This window comes from Rhinolophus ferrumequinum, chromosome 7, assembly GCF_004115265.2.
Source record: "Rhinolophus ferrumequinum isolate MPI-CBG mRhiFer1 chromosome 7, mRhiFer1_v1.p, whole genome shotgun sequence".
NCBI classification, from domain to species: Eukaryota; Metazoa; Chordata; class Mammalia; order Chiroptera; family Rhinolophidae; genus Rhinolophus; species Rhinolophus ferrumequinum.
In genome coordinates, this window is record NC_046290.1 from 83,826,629 (window position 1) to 83,848,987 (window position 22,359).

At 41.4% G+C, this 22,359-nt stretch overlaps 1 protein-coding gene across 1 annotated transcript in view; it reads left to right on the forward strand.

Annotated features, from left to right (window-relative positions):
- The window catches only part of LOC117025251 (zinc finger protein 474-like), an 84,940-nt gene that overhangs the window by 19,720 nt on the left and 42,861 nt on the right, over positions 1–22,359 (forward strand). Inside the window, exon 2 of the mRNA XM_033111091.1 lies at positions 4,319–5,565. Coding sequence (XP_032966982.1) covers positions 4,531–5,565 — 1,035 coding nt within the window. The 5' untranslated portion in view covers positions 4,319–4,530. The remainder of the gene's footprint in view (positions 1–4,318; positions 5,566–22,359) is intronic.

The window sequence follows — 22,359 nt, forward strand, 5'->3', positions numbered from 1 at the left end:
AGCAGCAGAAGAGTGTCATAAAATTTAGAAAAATCTGAATATGCTTAAAATGGCAGGTTTCTCCTTACGATTCAATTCAGTCACAAATGGAAGAGCAACATTTTCTAGCTCTTGAAACATGAGGATGGTGTAAAATAAAAAAAATGTGTTTTCAGTGGTCTGAATGAGTTCAGTGAATGTTAAGGTAAGCATCATATTATTTTCTAAGATGCTACAAAATAATTTATTTGAATGTATATTTATTGCAATAGTAGGGTAATGCACAACTCAACTATCACCGATTTTGATTACTTATATTCTGAGGGTGGTTATATCAATTGGAAGACAGAAACCACGCTGAGTATTTAAACAGAGAGAATTTAATATAAAGATTTGTTAACCAGGAATGAAGTTGTTACCTAGGTAACCAGCAGAGCAAAAAGAGAACACTACTATGAAAAGGAGGTGACAACTACCACCCCTAGGGGGAAGTATCAAAAGGAAGAGGTTTGAAATGTGAAAACTTAGACACTTAGAAGAGGTGCCGGATGCAGCTGAAAATCAGCTCTCCAAGGAGAAGACAGACTGGCTGGTGATGTCTGTCAGGAAGGAGGAGTGAGTCTGGTTTGCAAGTGTTGGAAAACTGTAAACTGGTTTCAGCTGCTGCTACAGGAAAGCACTGCTTCTGCCGGGATGAAGAAGTGTTGGGGGGATATTCATGGAAGCCACAAGCAGACCAGAAGCCTTTAAAAAGGAGCAAGTCCTCTCTTCCTCCTCCAACTTTGCATTCTCCCTCCGGTACCACTATTGGCAGAACATAACACAGAGCCAGCTGGCGAAACAGAAATGGGGTATGCAGGGTCGCAGTGCCAGCATCACAAAGCCGAACATCGAAAAGAGCTTTTGGAGTATGGAGACAGTATGTTAATAGCTGGCACCGCAATGATGCCTCCTAGATCTTTCAAAAGCTCTTGGAAAAAATAGGGTTTTAATTTCCTGAAGTAAAATATATTATAGAAATTTGTTCCAAAGAAAAATTCTAGGAAAGGATGGATTGTGAATCAATTTCTTAAGAACCAGTGGTTCATTATTTACAGTTTCAAGATTTTTATTTCTGATTTTTCGGGAAAAAGTATGTATTTCATAAGTGAATTTTGCCCCCAAATATATACTGTCTCAAAAAAATTTTTTCTCTTGTTAAAAAAAGAAGGTCCTAAAATTTGAAATACCACAATTGGGATTCATTTGATGTTAAAACAATGACAACTATTAAAATACAACTATATCTCGATTAGTATTAGGTTTTCATGTAAGACTTAAAAAGTGGCTAAAATACAAATTGAAATTTATTTCTTTTATGCACCTAAAGCCCAAGGGAGGCATTTCTATGGTGGTTCCAACATTATCGGGGACTCAAACACATCCAGGACTCTGCTCTGTTGTGTCAAGGTTACATGAATGCAATCTGGTCCAGTGTAGCTGCCAGAGCTCCTGCCATCACATTCATGTTCTAAGCATTAATATGAATGAAGGAAGAAGAGCATGTCGTGCCCCTACTTTTCAAGAAGAGCTCTTACAAGTCTCACCCAATACTTCACTAGCTACAAAGGAGCCCATAGACTTAACTGGGAAATCATGTGCCCAACTGAAAATTGGTGCCCTCCTTAATTGGAGGGAGTTGGGCAGAATAACTGTTGGTAGGGAACTAGCTGTCTCTGCCAGACTCTGGGAGGGATATTACCTCATCAGTCATAAGCCTTGGTGTGAATAAGTCTATCAGCTCCATTTGGAAAGTGAGATCTCATAGGTAAGTAAGACTGGACAGTATGTGAGGTTGAGGGAGAGTAGAGGCTCCTGAGCTGAACAGGGTGGATGGAGGATATTAAATACAAACCTTCTCAACTGTATAACTTTGTCCAGAGCCAGCATCAACCCCAACTCCATCTTTCTTATTTATTCATTTGTTCATTTAAAGAATTTGGATTCTACACCAACAGGGAAGGGATCACGTATCACTTATTTTGTTTCAAAGGGCAAAATTATGTTTTTTAAGATTTAATCATTTTGATCGTGTTCTTTCCCTTCTTTTATAGAGAAATACCTTCTAATGCTAAGACGAGTTTTGGATTTCCATGGTTATCATATTCATCTTTGTGAGTTTGTCTCTCTCTTCCCATGAACCCCAAAGCTCATGGGAAAATAGCATCAGATTGATAAAATGTGATGTCTTCCAAGACATTCTTTAAATCTCCTATGTGCAAATATGGTCAAAATGAATAATTCGGGCCAATTGGAGTAAACCTTTCTCCATGGGTGCATGGGGTGAAACTAGCTGGCTTTGCAAAGTGGTTCTCTTTATAAACTATCAACATTTCTTTATGATGTGTCTGGGTGACAGGCCAATTTCTTAAGCAATTTACATATATATGTATTTAGTGCTTTCCAGCACTTTTGCTTTTCAAACTAACTTACAGGGTAGAGCAGCTGACCATGCTGTGCCTTGTCAAAATCACTGGCAGAGGCATCATACGTTTTTCAGTTTCCAAAAATTTCACTCCCAGATACCTCATCTTTTATATTTCGATGCATTTAATCACAATAACATAGAAATTTCAGGAGGACATTGGTGGCGGAAAAAAATGGTAGGTAAAGAAAAGATGAAAATTCAGTTGGGAATTTTATGATGCTTACTGTGTTGGCTGCAGGGAAAATATGTGTAGCACACACACATCTACATGCATAAAGATCCATCCATAACCAAAATGATGAAGTGACTGCAAACTGAACACCATCTGGCCTCTTTGGGCGCCCTTCCCTTTCACCCACTGTACCACCCCAGTTCCCACCCAACCATTCCCGCCCCTGGTTTCAGTAATGTTGGTTTTTATGAAGGATGTGGGTGAGATCAGGAAAAAGATCTGTACTGCACGTCGTGCACGGAAAAACTTCATCTAGAAAACCGTTTACCAGCAAACTAAAACGATCCCTGTCACTTAAGGAAAAAATGCCATCTTCACTAGCCTCGTTCTCTCTCTCCCGCTTTTTCCACCTCAGAGGTTTTTCTTCTCCCGTGCCCTATTCCCCTCCTGCCTTTTGCCTCTACCTTCTTCTAATGAGGAGCATAAAGGCTGGTGAAGGCTTCGTTCCCTCTCCAGGGGGCATAGGAATCGTCCATTAAAACAAGGATACAAACTAGGAGAAGAAGCTCTGCTCGTGGAATTTTAGGCAGAATGAATAATGGAAAGAGCTGAGTATTGGAGCCAAAGAGAGTTGGCACTGACTCCCCGTTCTGTCATTTAGAAGTTGACTGCCTTGGGCAAGTTACCTGTCTTTTCTGAGTGACAATTTCTTCGTTTGTAAAATTGAAATAATACCTGCCTCATAATCATTTGAGAATTAACTAAAATGATGTATATAAAAATTAGTATAATACTTGATGCAGAGTTGACAGTCAATAAATGTTAGTTTTCTTACTTTATCCTAAGGGAAATGGAAGGAGTTGCTGGGGCAAGTCACGGGGATTTTTCAGTATTATTCTAATTTGCAGGAAACTGTATGTGCGTGAGAGAGAGAGACTGTGAGCAAGTTTAAGGGAAAGTGAGTTCATTTGATTGCATTAATGTTTCCAGTTTGTCTTCTTAACTACTTTAGCGAGCTTCAACTTCCTGGTGTCAAGGAAAATGGGAAATTAAAATGGGAGATCCTTAGTGAACAAGAAATCAGAACAAAGTAGAGTGGTTTGGGGGTTATTTTACTCATTTGCTGAGAAAACATAATGAAATAATTTTACCAGTTTCTTTGTGTTCTCTAGAACCACTTTCTCTTTTGGATGGTGCTGATCAAGCAATACATTTGGTCTCTCTAAGCTTCGTTTTCTGTGCTGGCCACGCTGGGCCCACACATTCTTTTGTCACATGTGTTAATATCACTGTCTTAGGATCTGTCAAAATGAAGAATAACTTCTTTGTCTGTGCCAGATCTGACTTGATAGTCTTAATTGCAAAGATTCAGACCTTTCTTGGCACCAAAATACAGTAACTGGGCACAGATCTCACAGCTGTTTTTGTCCTCTCTCAGGTGCAATGCATAAACAGTGTTTAGCTATTACCAACACATACTTTCAATATGGTAACAGTGCCACTTATAATGGATATTTATTTATTTCATCACTAACTGAACAAATCCTATGCACTAGTTGCTATGCTGGCCAGAGAGTATATTAGGTCAAAAAAAGAAATACTGTTTTTTATCAATGTACAGTCTAACGTGTGTGTGTGTGTGTGTGTGTGTGTGTGTGTGTGTGTGTAAAATAACTTCTTGATTTATGTTTCCCCCGCAGATCTTGGAGGCATCTGGGGTTCATGGGGCCTTTCCAGCATTCCACACTGCTGCCCTACAATGAAGCTCTGAGTCACGGTCTGTGGGTTTAAGGTTCTGGCAACGATGTGAACCCCAGGACAGCCAACCTGACTGACCTTCACCGTAAAAAGAAGCCCCAAATGAGCCCTGGCGTGGAATCAGAGCAAGCACTAGAGAAAGGCAGCTTTGTTAATGGAGAGAGGAAAGCAGAGAAGGGTTTCCAACAGATTGCAACAGACTTTCCACCATTGTAAGGAACCCACCTTCCTTATCAACCAAGCTGTTCACTCTAGTGACTCCTACTCTGGCCTTTTGCCAGAAACAGAGCATGTCAATCCTGGTGAGACAATAAAGACAAACCCTCAGAAAAACAGACCTGGAACTGTGATACTCTCAAAACGGTCCAGTAAGAGAATTATGTCGGAAAGCCAACCCAGCCCACCTGTGATCCTATCCCGCAGGCCTGGGTTCCGGATGTGCTACATCTGTGGCCGAGAATTTGGGTCCCAATCACTTGCCATTCATGAGCCTCAGTGCTTGGAGAAGTGGCATATTGAAAATAGCAAGTTGCCCAAGCACCTGAGGAGACCAGAACCCTCCAAACCACAGCCTCTCGGCGGCGGCGGGTTCTACAACCTTCAGGCAGCGAATGAGGCAGCGTTCCAGAGTTCTCAGGCTCAGCTGCTGCCCTGTGAATCCTGTGGCCGCACATTCTTGCCAGACCGTCTTCTTGTTCACCAGAGAAGCTGCAAGCCGAAGGATGAGAGGCCCAGAGCGCCAAACCCCAACAGTTCTGATGATCTTACTGGTCTTAAGAAAGCTTCTGGTGGCATCCGACCCCAACCAAGGACTCTCATCTGCTACATTTGTGGTAGGGCATTTGGCACCCTGTCCCTTCCTATTCATGAGCCCAAATGCCTGGAAAAGTGGAAAATAGAAAATGACCAGCTCCCCAGGGAGCTCCGCCGGCCGCTCCCACAGAAGCCTCAGCCCCTTCCAACCGGACAGTCCAGCCAAGAGGGGCCAAGTGAAGTTCAGCTTGTGCCCTGTCCAAATTGTAGCCAGACCTTTGCCCCCGACCTTCTTCTGGTACACCAGAGAAGTTGTAAAGCTCAACCAAGTGAGCCACAAGTTCAGAATTTGACCTTAGGGAGTAAAAGTGGCCTAAAAGCATCCACTAATTCCAAGCGGCAAAGGAACATGGCCACGCCTCCTGTGACCGATAAGGTAATTCATGGCACCTGAGATGCACTGGGTGGACCTGGGGGTTCATTCTGCCTCCAGAGAAATGAGAGGAAACTGTCCTCAACCCCTAGGATGGTGCCTTTTAATGCCTTATTTCTGACTCGGTGCAGCTTGTCCAAGTTGACCCCCTGTCGGACTCTGGGGGCTATATTTCTGTTGGCAAAGTAGACAGACATAAGAACGTCCCTGCCTAGTGGGTTCATAGTCCTCTTCTATTCTGCTGCCTGAAAGCAAGAGAGATGGACTTCTTTCTTCCCTGCTCTCTCAGACTGATGATCTTTGGGAGAGACTGTTACTTAAATGAGTCATTAATGCTATGTCCACATTACAGAACTATAATTCCCGTTCCAACAGCCAATATTTATTACCAGTTTATTTTAGTCATCTACCTTAGGAATTCATTTTTGGCAATGCTGGGTTATGCTGAGTTTATCTTACTAAAATAGAATCTGTGTCAAAAACCCCAAATGACTTTAGTAATAATTAAACACTGGAGCACTTGCAGAAATAGACATGCACTGCGGGTACGGCATGTTTCTTTTAACACTTAGGTGGTTGTGGTATGTTACGAATTAACCCCCGCTTGGACACGGAAGCAACTACACATGTGTTCATGGTTCTGGCAAGTGCTGAATTGCCGCTGCTGCTCTGTACCTTGTGTTTTGGAGGGATGTCATGCCTTGACCCCTCCCTTGGGCAATTGTAAGCAAGCATGACCTCAGGGGTCCCCAACCTGTGTGGTGAAGTGTTGCTGGGCCTTTGCCTGAAGTTTTGCCATCAATCAGAATTGGGGAAGGATGCTGATGAGCTTGGCTAGCTGTAAGACACGGCATGGCCCGTGGACTTTGTCATACCATGAAGCCCGGGGAGTGGCTATGCTGTCCTGTATCACACCTTACAGGATGTCAATTCATGAGAAATAGGAAGTAGTCAATTTTTTTTTCCCTCTATGGCTTGCTACTTGAATCACCCCACCTGTAACATTTTTTAAATGGACTGTTTTTGGGAAACTAAGGTTCCTTGAGCCATTGTAAAGGATTAAACCAGAGGTAGTGGGGGGACATCCTTTATTTTTAATCCAATTTTTTCCCTTCATCATTGCATCATTTTAGCAAATGTCTAGTACTTTTCCCTAACTTCCATGTCTAAAATGAAATGAGTATGGGTTTGGAAGATTCCAAGACAATGACCCTAAAGCTGAAGAGTCAGACTAACAGAAGCTGGGATAAGTTTTCCGATGAACATTGAAGAAAGAATGGCTGGTTTCTTTGCTGAATGAGAACTCAAACTCTAAGTGTGTCATGGACTGCAGGCTGGCCTCGTAAACATGATCTGTTTTTCCCATCTTCTGGCTGTTGCTTTTCTTCCAAAACGCGTGAGGTCTGGATTCAGAGAGCAAAAGGATCTGTGTTTCAGGGTCACAGTGAGAAGCTCTGTTCATGTGTGACTTTGAGCCCTGTTTCCTGATTGTATGCATTTACTTCCAATACTCTCATTCCAGATCTTCAGATAGGGACGAGTGGGGTCAGGGTTCCTGGGCTTGTTGTTGTAACACATACTTCGTGGTCCCAAGAGTGGAGCCAACAGGCTGAGCACAGCATGTTCTCACTCAGTCACGACTGCTAACAGAGGTTGGCCTGGGCTCACAGCTTCACAAGAAGATAACTCTTGACTCACCCCGTCATCTGGACAGGAGGAAGTCAGAAGGCGAGGCCAGCGATGGCCCTGGACTTGTGCATTTAGATCAGATTCCGGGGCGTCCTTTGGCACACAGACACCTAGAGGACATGGCTGGGTCAGAACTGAAAAGGCACGTGTCGGTGAGAAACTGGCACCCACTGCTATGAAACATGTGCTGAACCACTTGGGGACCACGAAGGCTTTACTGGAGGGCATAGAAAGGTCATCTAACTCAGGGTCCCTTTAGTTGCCAGATTGAAAGCAAGCTTGGTTTAATTACAATGGAGAAATCGAGACTTCAGAGAGGCATAAGATTCTTGAAGCAATGGACTCCCTTCCTTCGCTAAAAAAGACATTTGCCATGCCACAGTGCTTTCAGCAGGAAGCCTCTCCTGCGTACTGTAGTTTTCTCTTTTGGTTACAATTTGATCCTGTCTGTTGCTGTATTTCTTTCTTATGTCATTTAAATTTTAGATAGTGCAGTGAATCGTATATTTTCCATAAAGATCACTGCCCCATGCATTATTAGATTTCAGAATTTCATCTGCCTGTGACGGCTGACTTTTGGCTGACTGTGATGCACATGCATTCTTTCTACAGTTCAGATGTTTGCTTCCTTTCTTCTCGTCAATTACAACAGGTTCCCTCTAGAATCCTTGATCTGACTTCCGATTAGAATCATCGATCTTGCCTGATATTCTCAGGGGTCTCAGTCTTGTTGTAAATTAAGGTGGTCAAAAAAAGAAAAAGAAACATTTTCAGAACCACAATCACAGTACCTGGAAAACAGTTCATTCCAGTTGGGCAACAATGACTGTTTCGCTGGCAGAGTGAATTACCCTCTGCTCGGAATGTTCTTCCAACATAGATTGGCGCAGTTCTCTTATGACACAGATGCTTCTGTCACCTTTCAATGAAATCTAAACACAGACAAACGCCACTAAGGCAAGTTCTCCTCCAGGACTTCGGTGGGCACGTTGTTTTAGCTCTGCTCCACCCTCTAAGCACTGTACCGGCTTGTGATGTCCCATTGCTTCTCATCCAAAGCATAGGGCTGAATTCACACTTTTTGATCTCACAGGGAAGTCAGGAAGGATACTACCCATATGTAAGAGAAATAAAGCCCTCCGTGTGGATGTTTATGTAGAAGGTGTGACTGCCCTGAGCTTGTGGGTCTCCCTTATAGGGTGTCACCAGCAGCACCGAACTCCCTTTCTTTCTTCTAAAAGAATGAAAGTCTGAATAAGCAACATACAATTTAGCAAGGTTTTAACAGTGGTATTAATTCTAGGTGAAATTTTGAGGCATAATATGGAGAACCATAGATTATAATTTTTAATTTTCATATTGCAGTTATTTAGGGGGATCCGTTGATGTCTATTTTAGTGAACAGTTTCCTAAGGGATGCTGGGAAGTACAGTATCAGAGGTCATTATTGCTCCTTGTTTTAATGTGAGTGAATAAATTTTAATATTTACGTTGAATATTTGGAAAATTGTGGCCCTTTTCTAGAAGCCAGTAGTATTTCATTCTTCAGCTTTAGCTAATTGGAACACTGGTTGACACAATTAATTAAATATAACTACAAACTAAAATGAAACCTTTGTCTAATTATCTTTTATTATTTAGATGATGCTTGGAGCCATTTTGTCAGGATTTTGCTTGTAATATGTGAAACACTGTTCCTGAAAATCCTTTACTATATTACAAAGTAGGCATTATTTTTCTTTAGAGAAACTATCTTTTTTGTAAATGATTGTCTCTCTGAACGTAGTTTTAAGCTGCCTTTGCCATTCTAGATGCTCCGGTTAGAGCTCAGATCCCATCAGATACCTCTTTAGAATCTGGTGCTGCCATCTGGTGTTTTAAAGCAATGTCTTCTACACTATCAAAAATGCTGTCTTTCTGTGTTTTCTCCAGATTATATTTGAGGAGGTGCTCTTAGAATACAAACTCGAATTACTTAGGGCTACAGTTACATATTAGGTTTAATGTTATGACTTCTGTTCTGTGGCTAAGTATCTTATTCTCTAAAGGCAAAACTCTCAATAGGAAGGTCACAGCGAGAAAGACTTAGAAGGGCAGGATGGGTGTTCTCACGTTTGCAGATCTTTTGAGTGTGCACGTGTACCTATTGGGTAAGAAGTATTTGGCGTTTATTAGGAGGCACGGAATAAAGGTAACTTTTGTTGTGTACCTTTATGATCAGCACTCTACATGATCTCATTTTAATCTTCATAATATTACTATAAGACACACATTATTTTCCCCACTTTCCAGGTGGGTAGACTGAGGTTAATCAACTTTCCCAAAGAACTCAGTAGGGTTTGGTAGTGGGTGTCAGAGTCAGATCTACTTAATTCCAAAGACCCACATCTTTTCATGTGACTAAGAGAGCAGCACATGTGTGATACGAAAAGGGTATGGCTATCTTATCAGACTGTGAATTTTAAGTAGGAAACAGAGGACAGAAGTTTGTTCATTCAATACATATTGTTAGGCATTGGCTAAGTACTAAATATAGACTCGTAATAAAGAAATACAGCTCTTGAGCTCATGGGGTCTTATGGAGGAAATGGTATGAAAGAAATAAATACAAAATTTCAGATTGTCCTATGACAGTGTCTATGGTGGTGGTTGAAATTCAGGATCTTTATTAGAGAAAACCCCTGGCAGGAAGTGACATTTCAGCTGAGACATGCAAAGTATGCAAGCATTAGCCAAGAGTAAAGGTGTGGGAGGAAGGTAATGGCAGGAAGAGGAGACATTCTGGCCAAAGGTAACACGTGTAAAGGCCTTGAGGTAAGAAAGATCTTCAAATGGAACTAAGAAGTACACACGTTGCCGGAACCTAATAAAGGAGGGAAGAGGAACACAAAATAAAGCTGTAGAAACAGCATGGTCCCTTCAGCTGCTCTGGGGACAGAGGGACGTCCTTGGTTTGGGTACTGCAAGAATCCAGGTGCGAACTGATGGTGGCTTGGCCTAGGGTGTAAGTAGCAGAGATGGAGATGAGGTAAAATGAGTAGAACGTGGTGATAGTTAGGGTGTGGAGGGGTGAGGAAGGTGGTCAAGGATGACTCCTAGGTTTCTAGTTTGCGCAACTGCACCAGTTGTGCTATTTTCTAAGATGGGCAAGACTCGAAAAAGGGTTTGTTCTTGGATATTAAGATGAACAGTTCCATTCTGGGCATATCAAATTCAAAATGCTTGTGATAGATCTAAGTGAGGAAGTCCAGCTGAATATGTGTCTGGGTCTCAAAAGAGAAGACTGGGCTATGGTGTACATTTGTACAGTATTAACATATATTTAAAGTTACCAGAATTAGTATAGGGTTAGAAAATAGACCCAGGGCCGAACCCCAAGGCAGTACCATATGTAGGGGTTACAGGGGAAGGAGCTGGATGGAGAATGAGTGCCTAGAGACACTACAGAAATGACAGGAGAGTATGGTGCCATGAAAACTGAGATCAGAGAAAATGTCAAGAGTAAGAATGTGGAGATTACGTGTGTGTGTGTGTGTGTGTGTGTGTGTGTGTTGTGTATACAATATGGTCATGAGATGTAAAATACAGCATAGGGAATATAGTCAATTGTATGTTAACAGTGATGTCAGAGGGGTAGTAGACTTGGGGGGTTATCACTTTGTGAGGGGTACAAATGTCTAATCATTATGTTGTTTTGTACACCTGAAACTAATTTAAAAACAAATTGTGGAATGCTGAGAGAGGTACAGTAGGATGAAGGCCAAAAAAATATCTGATTTGGCAATGTGGATTTAGTGTGATAACCTCGGAGAGAACACATTCAGTGTAGAGGTGGGGGTTGCAGAGTATATGGATGCTAAAGATAGAATGTGTTTTTAGAAGTTTGGCTTGGAAGAGTAGGAGAGAAATAATGGGTAGGCGAGAGGTAGAGATATCGGGTTGAGAGAGGTTTCTCTAAAAGATGGGAGCTTCTAGACTATATTTGAATGTTTAGGATCATGATCCAGTGGAGAGGTGATAAGGCACATATAAAACCTGAAGGAGAAGCAGGCACCAGGGGTTGGAATCCCAGCGTATTCAGAGGGTGGGGTGTGACAGGAGGGGCACATCTGTATTTTAGCAGGAGCTTGGATGTAGAGGAAGGCAAGTTTGTAGGTGCTTGTGGGAAGATGAAGGAGTTCAGTGAAATACCAGGCAAGCTTATCAGACCTATCACATGAGAAAGAGAGAGGTATAAAGAGAGAAAAAAGGTTAATTTTAGGGGTCTACTTAGTCCTTTCTCTCTTCACGCCTTTAGTAAATGAGTTCCTGAAATCAAGATTAAGGCTCCTAGAACCCTTTGCCTCAATGATTCCTGAACACAAAATGATGTGGACGTCCTTGGAGGGAAAACATTCAGCGGGATCTTGCTGGGGGTTCTCACTCTGATAATCCTCTTCAGTAGCCCAAGTTCACCTCCTCAGCTCTGCTGCTGTCATGGAAACCAGCCTCGACCTCACAAACTGCCCCTGACGATGCTGGCCCCTAGACCACTGATATCCAACTCCGTGTGCCACTTGTTTATCTTTCCTTGGTGCCAACCATGCCTGCACATCAGGGCAGCGTTCTAGGATCCCATAGCTCTCAGGTGTACAAAGCACAACTTGAAGGTAAAAGACCAGTTTTCCTCTGCACGGTTGAGTCTAGAAACTGACCTGAAGGAATCTGTGTGTGTATATTGCATGTGTGGAGTCAGTGTGTGTTGAAGGTGGGGGAAGTTACAAATTTTAGAGCAACAGTGTCACCAGTGAACTTGGTATATAGCTTCCTAATATAAAAATTTGAAGGGTGATACTTATCTATACAAGTTACAGTCTGCTGATTATTTTTAAAAATCAGCCTCAAATTATAATTATATATCACATATCTGTGGTGGGAGAGACCATGATAGATATGGCTACCTTTCCCAGAGCCCAAAGACCAAAGCAAAAGTAGGTGGTCATTGCATCAGTGCTCTAATATGTGGCTTTCTGCTTCCCTAGAAGGAAAAATAGTGATTGTAACCTGTGTGAAAGGAGACGATCACATATTACACATTCAGATAGTATTCAGGCCTAAAATGAACAAAACTACAATATGCCCAACTCTCAAAGAATTAACCTAGCTTAAAAGATTTCATGTGTCTTCTTAACCAGCTTCCTCCTCTCATCCCCATCTCCCTGCCTCCAGCCCCAAACACAGACACCTGCATTTTTTTACTGATAGATGTGTAGTAAATCCTTCTGTCGTGACTGAACGAAGGCCCATAGTTCCTAGAAATCTAAATTCCAAGATCAACAACTAAAATCTCTCCCCAAATTCTTAGAACTTCACCTAAGGCAAAACAACGCAACCTGGAAGGAGTTCCTATTGAAACAGAGGTGATTGCCCCGTGACTAGAATCTCGCTGTTAAATGTGAGGTACAAGTTCAGCTTCCTGACCAGGTGGAGCACTGAGAATATTTGACTTAGGGCACCATCTCTTGCTTTTTCTTTATATTGTGTAATTCATCTCCTTACATCTATTGTTTCTTTCAAATATTACCTCTGTGAGGTTGTCTTATATATAAAGAAATGTCCTACAAATTGAAGAAGGGCCTAATAAATCCAGGAACTCAATAAGTTTCCATTACGCCTGCTCCAAGCATCAGTTCTGATGCCATGATCCTGTCATCTATTAATTTATAATTAATTAATTAATAATTAATAAAAGCCCCAAGAAGCTCTCATATCCCCGGCTACCTTTGTTTAGACAGTGAAGATGGAAAGATAAAAGTATCACTGGTCTGAGCCTTAAGCTTCAGGAAATCAGAGGCAGAGGGATAGGGCAAGGATAGGGTGGGATTGGGGTCAAGAACTCCGATAAGAAAAGGAAAGAAAATGTCTTCCAAGGTTAGAATTCTTTCTGGCCTATCCAAAGTGATAACTTTCTTCTTCGCTTGATTGGAAAACTTCCTTGGCTTTCCCCCTGAGCTGGGGGCCCTTTAGCGTGTAAGTTGTAGACAAATTAGGCGTTGGAAATAACCTACCTTCCCAGTGCCAGGTTGGGTAGTATCCATGCTTTCCTTCTCTTCTCCTAACTATAGTAGCTTGGAAAATTGAGTGGCTGTCTCAATTTGTGGGTTTTTCTGTCTTGCCTCCATTGCTTCCTTGTTACTTCATTTTACCCTGTGACCTGGAAGCCCTTTGACCCTGAGGGTCAGGCCTGGTGCCAAACAGAGGAGCACAGAAACCAAACACTGGGGACATCCTCTGTTCACGTTCTTCAAGGCATGTCATTCTTACAAGAGTTTGCAAAGCGATGTAATCAAACACCTTGCCTTCCAATCCATATCCTTCTAAGGAATCAGAAAAAAAGCAGTTGTATCTCAAATGAGAAAAGGAAAAGAAAAACAATTCAGCTAAGAAACCGTATTCCTTTCAGAAACAGAGACTCTTATTTGGAATTTGTTCTTTGACTTATATTTTTCAGCCTTGTATCTCAGGATGAGCAATTAAGTAATGAAAATGCCAAGCATATATTCAAAATACCAATAGTTTTTTTTGTTTATTTTTTTTAAATCAGGTACTTGACTATTCACAGCACTTCCAAAGGAATGGCCAAGTCTTTCTTACACTTAAGAAGAGCCAGAGAAAACTCCAGATCATAGGTAGCAGACTCTCTCTCTAATAGTTGGCCAATCAGTTGGTTTGGAAAATTCTTTTACGTGGCACCCAGTGATTTCCAAAAACAATTTCATTTCAAACAACGATCCTTCCAGATGTGATATTTGGGTAGAATGGTTTGAAAACCCCAGAAGTAAATGTGAAATACCAGTGGTTTCTAGACAATCAAACTCTGCAATTATTGCGGTTTGAGACGGAACGATGCAGTTACTCCTATATATTAAAATGCTACTTATACTTTGTCTGCATGTATAGGTCAGCCTGGGGGAAGGCAAACGTAATGATACACATCCAGTCTCAGTCATGTTTTTTTGAAATTGTACTTTACATGCCCACAGGCAAAATCCTGACTTTGGAAAATGAGTCTTTGGTGACCTGGCCTCATAGTCTGATCTCCTTTTTCTCTCAACACCTGTTATACCCTCCCTGCCTCTACCAACCCCCACCCCTAGATATTATCGGAAGGGAGTTGGGATAATCTGATAAATTCCTTCATAGAAAAATCTCTCATAGGACCGTTTGTGTTCTGAAAGAGGGTCAGGGAGAGGGCAGTGTTCAACCCAAAGATTGAGCTTTTGAGGCGATAGAGAGAGCAGAAGTAGGAATTCCGCTAGTTTGTCTCAAATCCCAGCCAATGGCTAACTCTAGACACATAAAGCAGAGAATGATCCTCCGCTAACCATTGATGGCCTGTTTCTAGAAGCAACTGGAATCAGATGCTAGATGCACAATGAAACCACAGGTCTTTGGGCAAATTATGTAATGACCCCCAGCCTCGGTTCCCCCACTGAGAGAGGCTGAAATGAAAGAATGTCTGCAAAGGACCTAGGATGGTGCCTGACAAATCCTCGCTTGTCAGCTCTTTCCTACCCCCTTCATAGATCCACTGGCTGGAGGAACACCATCTTCACCACTTATTAACTGCTCTGTGCCTCCATTTACTTGTTTATAAAACAGGGCCACTGAGTTTTGTCCAGAGCATTATTATGGGAATGACTGCGATAGAGCATGGTAAGTGTTTCACACAGGGCCTGATCCTTAGAAAGTGCTCGGTAATAGTTAGCTGCTACTTGGTCAGACATTTTTCAATATTGGAATACTCACAAAGATTTCCAAAAGAGGTTTTACTCTTCCTCAAGTATGGGGGGAGAAGCACTGTCCCTTTTATTTCCCCATCCAAACTTCTGCATTCTGTGATATGCCCTGTGGACTGACCACAGACATTTCAATTATTTGGCCTAATCGAAGGGATCAGGAGTGTGGAAAATCCAAAACAGCAGCTAAGGCCCAAATTCTTTGTGCAGTTTTGTCATGCGGAAAGAGGAACACTGTCAATGGAATGACACCCATTCCAACAGCTGCACATTCACAAAATTCCTTCAGACCCTGGCAGGATGGGCCCTGTTTTTGATAGCCTGGAACCCAGCTGGGAGTGACGGAAGCCAAAAATCCTCCGGCAAGTACATGACTTGAAGATTACACATGGTTACTATGTGCATGTGGTCTTGGAAATTGGTCTCATCCTTTAAACTCGGTGCTTCTGAAGCCTAAGGATAGGCTTCAAGCTCCCTGTCAAGTTCTGTTGTAATGGCCTCAGTGCTTCGATTCAAAGAGAGCAGGGAAATTTCAGTGTGACAATCACTAATGCATCACTGCATACCTTTTTTCCTCAAATGCCTCCCCTTCTACCTGGCATGCTGTTGTATTTCCACAATTAGAGATTCAGTCTTTTGACTTAAAGTACTGACTTTATAGGAGATCCCAGCTAGGATGCGAAGATTTCCCTAGATAGGTCACAAACCCTTTTTAGCCACTAGCACATTCATGTAAATTAACCATAAGTTTAGCCCATTTCTTAGAAATGAGATAGAAGGCAAATACCTTTTATGGGGAGCTGAGTGAGGAGAGGGGGTGAGAAAATAGCCTGCTCAGGCTCACAAGCTCAAAAGCTGCACATTCGGCAAAGCGAGTGGTGGAGCCTCTGGTATCCCGGAGTGTAAGTCCCACCTAAAAGATGTTCATATTACAAATGTTTAAAAACATTGTCCTGGTTGAGGAACACACGCCTGTCTGTTGGCTGAAATGGCTGTTGATCTATCCATTTATACTCTGAGCTCCAAAGGACGAGGCAGAGGGGAGGTACTTGTGAAGAGGGCAGCCTGGGTCATGAGGGACAGCGTGTGTGTGAGTTCTGTGCAGGGACCACAGGTAATATGCTTCGTGACTGAGCATAGGGTAACTCACCCCAGCAGCCAACCGGCATTTGGATCACCTGTGGGAGTCTCCAGAACAATGAGGCTCCGACATCTGGGAACCAAACCTTCTAAGAATTTTACAGGGCCACAAAAAGCCCAGGATGCTAAAGAGTTTCCACATCTGGAGAGAAGTTTTCAGAACTAATCAGTCTGAGTTCAAATAGACGAATGGACAGAGAAGTGGAGAAAATACTTCCTCCACTCAGCAGGTCCCTTTCTCACTCTGTCCTTGTTTCTTGACTGATTTTGGGTGGAACGGGCTCTGTGCGTGCCAGACAGGGACCTGTCAACCTGACTTACTGCCCCCGAGAGAGAGCTGAGTAAAAACTAAAACATAGTTCCCAAATAAAGGTGGGAAGTTAAGTATGGTCGTCCGCCCTGTTATGGCCAGTTCCCGCTTCTGAGTCTTGCACGATGCCTGGCACGTTGCCTGTGGCCAGAAAAGTCTTCCTGAGACACACATCTGGGCCACAATTGTCCTGAGGACAGCATTTTCCTCCAGATGAATGTCTATTTAGTTAAGGTCTCATCTCCCGAATCACTCTCAGCTGTGTTTTCAGCAGATGTCTCTGGTATCCTTCTTCTCACAAGGCAACTTGAGTATCAATATTTAGAATGCCATTGCTTTGCTGACTGTTGTGCAGCTGAGAGAGATATTGAACCCAGATATTTGCAGACTGGCCATACTGTGCTCGTTTCCAGTCACGCTCCGTCTGAGAAACAAAGTACCATTAACGCATAGGGCTGGTTCTAGGTCAAGTCCTGAGACAAAGTGAAGCTTGTCATCTGTGTCTCTCCCATGGCCGCCATGTTCAAATGTTTCATCTTGTGACTTGTATCATTACGGATTAATTAATAGTTTGAAAGTGTGTTAAGGTGGAGCATCATCTTTTTCTAATTTACGCAATGTCATGGTTCCATTTCAGGATGTTTTCTCACCTCTGGATTCCTTGATTTCTCTCTGACTCTTAGGCGACCGAATGTTCCCCAGTGAACACAGGGCATATGGCTGTGTTGATGCAGGGATTGTTCTGATGCAACCCAAAACAAAAATGACCATTAAACTTTCTGACTTTTTTGTTTGTCCGCTTGTTTCCAAGCAATGTGCAAAACATGTTCTTTGGGGTAAAGAGCCAGGCATTTCATTTGCATAATACTTGGTAATAAAAACAGACATCTTTTACATTTGGATATGGCTGCGTGGGCCCAGCCACTAAAACATCCTCCTCAAAAACAGAGAAAGAAAGAAAAGAAAAAGAAAAACAGGCCAGCTGCCTCAAATAAATCCAGCCCACTACTGCCTTCCAATGAGTGTGAAGGAAGGCTTCCTTCCTCTGATCTCTGGTGGTACCAGGCAGGTGATTGTGCCTGTGACCTTCTAGAGCCAAAGCTCTTGGCTCTTTCTTCATGAAGGGAATGAGTCTAAAGATGATAATAGGCTGGAGGGATGTCAAGGTCAAAGCCGAGGAAAATGTAAAGGAATGAATAGTGTGAGTCAGAGGGAGCCTTTCAGTATTCCTGAAATCAACTGAGGAAAGTGACAGAGTGTGCTTTCTCTAGCAAAAACTTGTACACACACAATCTCTCTCTCTCTCTCTCTCTCTCTCTCTCTCTCTCTCTCTCTCTCTCTCTCTCTCTCTCTCTCTCTCTCTCTCTCTCTCTTCCTCTCTCTCTCTCTCTCTCTCTCTCTCTCTCTCTCTCTCTCTCTCTCTTCCTCTCTCTCTTCCTCTCTCTCTTTTATATACTATAAGACCAAGGAGTTCCTCTTACTGAAAGATGAGAAAGTGGTATCAGTTATGTTTCCAGCCGCCCAGATGCCATATACATGGGGACAAAGGAATATCCCTGCTGTTAAGCTCCGCATCTCTGCTGCAAGTCTCAGGCTCTGACACCCTAGACTTGGGCTTTTCTTGGGCTTTTTTGTATGTGAATGGCATTAGCTGCTGAGTGTGCTTTCTCTAGCAAAACCTTAAGCATCCACTGGGGTGGGGAACCTCAGTAAAACATTTTCTAATTTTCTTCAGTTCTTTTTCTTTTTAGAGTTTTCTTCTTGTGGGGACAGAGCCCCAAAAAGCAGTTTCCAGGCTCTCAGCCTCACATAGAAAGGTGCTGGCTCAGGTAGTAAATGGCCATTGACTGTGATCAAATGGCCATCAGCTGTGGCTAGTTGGCCGTCAGCTGTAACCAGTGAGCCATTAGCCACTAATATAACTGCCGTGGCTAGGCTAGCAGAAAGAGGGGGGCTAGCAAGGAGACGGTGGCTGAGCCTGCAAGCGGCACAGTGAGGGTTGAAAATTGTGTGGCTGCTGGTTCCTGTTTCTCCAACCCAGCCGCCAGCGAGAATATAGTGGTGTGACTCCCCTACTTATGGCTCCTTGGGTGTTCCTTTTTGGCCTCACCATGTCCTGCGTTCTTATGTGGGGAGCGGGAGCAGAGACCCCACCTGACACCCCACACGACACTTCTATAGTATCGTTGTTTGTTTTTTTTTATTTTATCAATTGGAGGATTTCTTGGAAGATCAATTAAAGGGTTTAGAATCTAGATCACTTAAAAATATTCTCTAGTTCCTAGCAAAAGTCACTCAGAAATACATTGATTTTGGAATTTCAACTGACAATGTGTGCTGTTGACTTTGAACTGACGAATGTATGAGTATGGTAATGCAAAAGCACTCCACTAAACTAGGTCTGCATGAGTGGTTTTTAATCTGCCTTATTGAGGAATAATATAGAAACAATAAACTGCACACATTAAATGCATGCAATTTAATCAGTTTTGACAGTTTCATACACCTGTTATATTACCAGCATAATCAAGATACAGAACATTTTCATCTCCCCCCGAAGCTTCCAGGTAACCCCTGATTTTATTTCATTTTTTAATCATAACAGATTAGTTTGGATTTTATATAAATCGAATCATACAGTAATGTACTCTTTTGGGTCTGGCTTCTTTTAGCATAACAATTCTGTTTCATCTATGTTGGTACCCATAGCAGCAGTTCTTTTTTTTTTTTACTGCTGAGTAATAGTCCACTATTGTGTAATAGTGGTATTACATATTATCTATTCACAGATGTTTTCAGTTGATTGGTGTTGTTATTATCTCTTGGGAGTTCTTCAGTCTATTTCAGGGCAGGCAGAACCAGTTTGTATTTCTTCAATATAGAAGAACAAAAATGTTTGAGTATATGAAAATTATAAATTGCCCCCTGGTTCATTTCTTGATCTGATGCTGTCTCAAGGATAATAAGTCTTCATCCTTGTACTCAGGTGTCAACAAGATCAAGACACTTTTTGTTACTTTGCTTCTTTGCCTTCTTTTTGACTGACTCCCACAACAACACAATGCCTTGATGTGGTTGATTAGCTCTCTTAGCAGAGAAAGTATTTACTAGTACTGTCTGTCAAATCCCTACCCAGCTCCTGAAGCAGGGCTAGCTTCTAGTGACAGGAGGATGGAGTCTGGGGTCAGGACCAAGGTGGGAAGATGGAAGGACACATAGAAAAGGTGTCAACATTGTATTCTCAAAATCTGACAAAACTACCCATGTTTTGAACAGAGTGATCCTGCTTTCACACTTCCTCTAATCAGTCTTTTCACTATTGGTCTTTATAGCTTTCATATTAACAGACTACAGTTCTATTACCCAGTTGTTGAATATATCATGTTGTTTGCCTGAGGGAATTCTCCCCTCATCAGTACAGTTTCACTCATTCAACAAACCCACTTCAAATATCACCCACTTCACTGGCTTCTCATCCAAACTCTACCCTTTTTTCTTACTTCAGACTCCCTTGGCACTCTGTCTCCCTGTGGTGGCATTTAGAAATTTTGCCTTCTGATTTAATTAATAGTTTATATGCTTGTCTTTATTACGAAGAAAAGCTAAGGTTCGGAGTTCCCCGTAACCTCCAGCATGATGGAGGTGCTATATTTAATTTAAATGCTGGTTGCTGGAAGGAACAAATGAATAAAGTCACGAAGCCACCAAAGTGGAAAACTGTGGCCTCCAGCTTGGGGAATGGTGCTGAATTTGGTGTGGCTCACGACCTGATTCATGGGGCAAAGGCTGGGCATGAAAAAAGGCAGTATAAAGTATTTGGCCTTTATTCTGTAGCCATGGAGAACCACAGAAATTCCTGGTATCACATCAGACAGTCCAGATTTGTGCAAAACATTGTGAAGTGCAGAGGGAAGGGGGGCAGGTGGGACGCTGAAAATTTTTGGTGGTTTCTCACTCCGGCCACAATGGGCAACACACAGGACCCAAGGGACAGTTCACTGCAGCCATGCCCCAAATTATCTTTTTGGCTGTCACCTTCAACACAAGACGTCTAATACCATATGGTCTCATTTAGTTATTTGTAAATTCATTTTTTGACTAATGCAACCAAGTCAGGAAAACAAGCCTGAACAGAATTAAAATATCTCAAAGAGCCATATTTAGATTATCTTATGGTAGAAACGGACTCATACTACATCCTGTCCTCAGATTAATTTTTTAGGCCTTTGTTACTGCTTTTTAAAGTGATGGAGCAAAGTAATAGGACTTCAACTAAGTTGCATCACGCAAACATTTAACTGATGTATATTCAACTATGCAGAGTTGACAAAATAAAATAGTATTCTTGGAATAATGTAATTTAAGGTACTATACATATTTTCATTTTACATTGTACTTTTATGCTATGCAAAGCTGTATGCATTCCTATTATTAATTCTAATTTCAATTACTAGTTAATTCCAATATTGAACTGTATTTTATGCAAAGACAAATATCATCTTTTATCAATTATTTAAGCAATTTTCAGAAAGTTATTTGGTCTCCACTTGATTTTTCCTCTTACGACTGATGTTATTACCTAACTCCTGCTTCAGTTTTGACTCTGGAGTTGATTTTTTTTTAATTATTTTGTTTTTCTTATAAAAATGACACAATTCCATTATAAAATTTCAAACCATTAGAAAAGTATAAAATTGGCATAAAATTACCCCCAAATTAGGTTGACCTTAGTGAACATCATTTCAGGCATATCTCTATGTATACAAACGTATGTAAATTAATAGACATGCAGATTTTTTTATACAAGTGAGATCAGCATATCCAAGTTATTATTAAGAGATGTTATATTTAATTTCACTGGAATTTGGCAAAAAGAAACCAAAGTGAACCTGATGATATTACTGAACTTCAGAAAAATATTTCTTCATTAGAATGTTCTCTTTTAAAGAACTCACTAAAGTTAAAAAACAAAACAAAACAAATATACATTATTGAAAGATTTGAAAAAATTTTTTAACTCCAAAGCATGTTTTAGTTCCATACTGCTTTAATTGACCATTTGCCATGAAAAGTGAAGAACTTGGCATCATTTGTACCTCTCCTTCCCTTCCCAAGTTTTATAAGTATTTTTATTTGTCAAGGTGTATTCCTTTTATATTCTCTTTCCTAACCATAATTTCTATAGTCATTTTGCCTTAGTTCTATATTTGAATGAATATATTGCCAGTCTTATAGTCACAGCTTCAATATTTTTAAGCTTTTGTTGTTATTGTTTCATTTCTTAACTGCTTATATTTTATTAATTGATGTTTTTCAAAAAGGATTGGAAGTAGAGTGACTGTATAATTTATTGACTAAACAAGGACAATTTAGAGAGTAAAAGACAATGGGTATAATAGGGATTGTTTTAGGCAAAGCAGACTTAAGTTTACCCTAAAGCCACAAGTGGTATATTTTTCATAAGTTCCTGTGTGCTGCAACTCAGTACTTTTTGAGGCATTTAAATGGTGCCAGATGGCTCCTTAAACAAAGGAACAACTATTTGATAAAAAAGTTTGGCTCTGACTAAAAACCCAACGGCTCACTTCCTGGGGTTAATGGGTGGGTTTTTGGGAGTCCACCAATCATTCAAAATTATATGCATAATTCTGTATACATGTGTATTTTTTCGGCAGAGATGATCATAGCAGTCCTTAGATTTTCAAAAGGGCATATCGCCCCATAATATCACTTACTACTTTCTATTTCACATCAAATCTTCAAAATGCTACATCCTTGGATCACATTCCCCTAACTCTCCTGTAAATAATATTACACAACTATAATTTTACACTATTATCACTTAGTATTCATTGTGGGATTAATGGAAGAAATGACCAA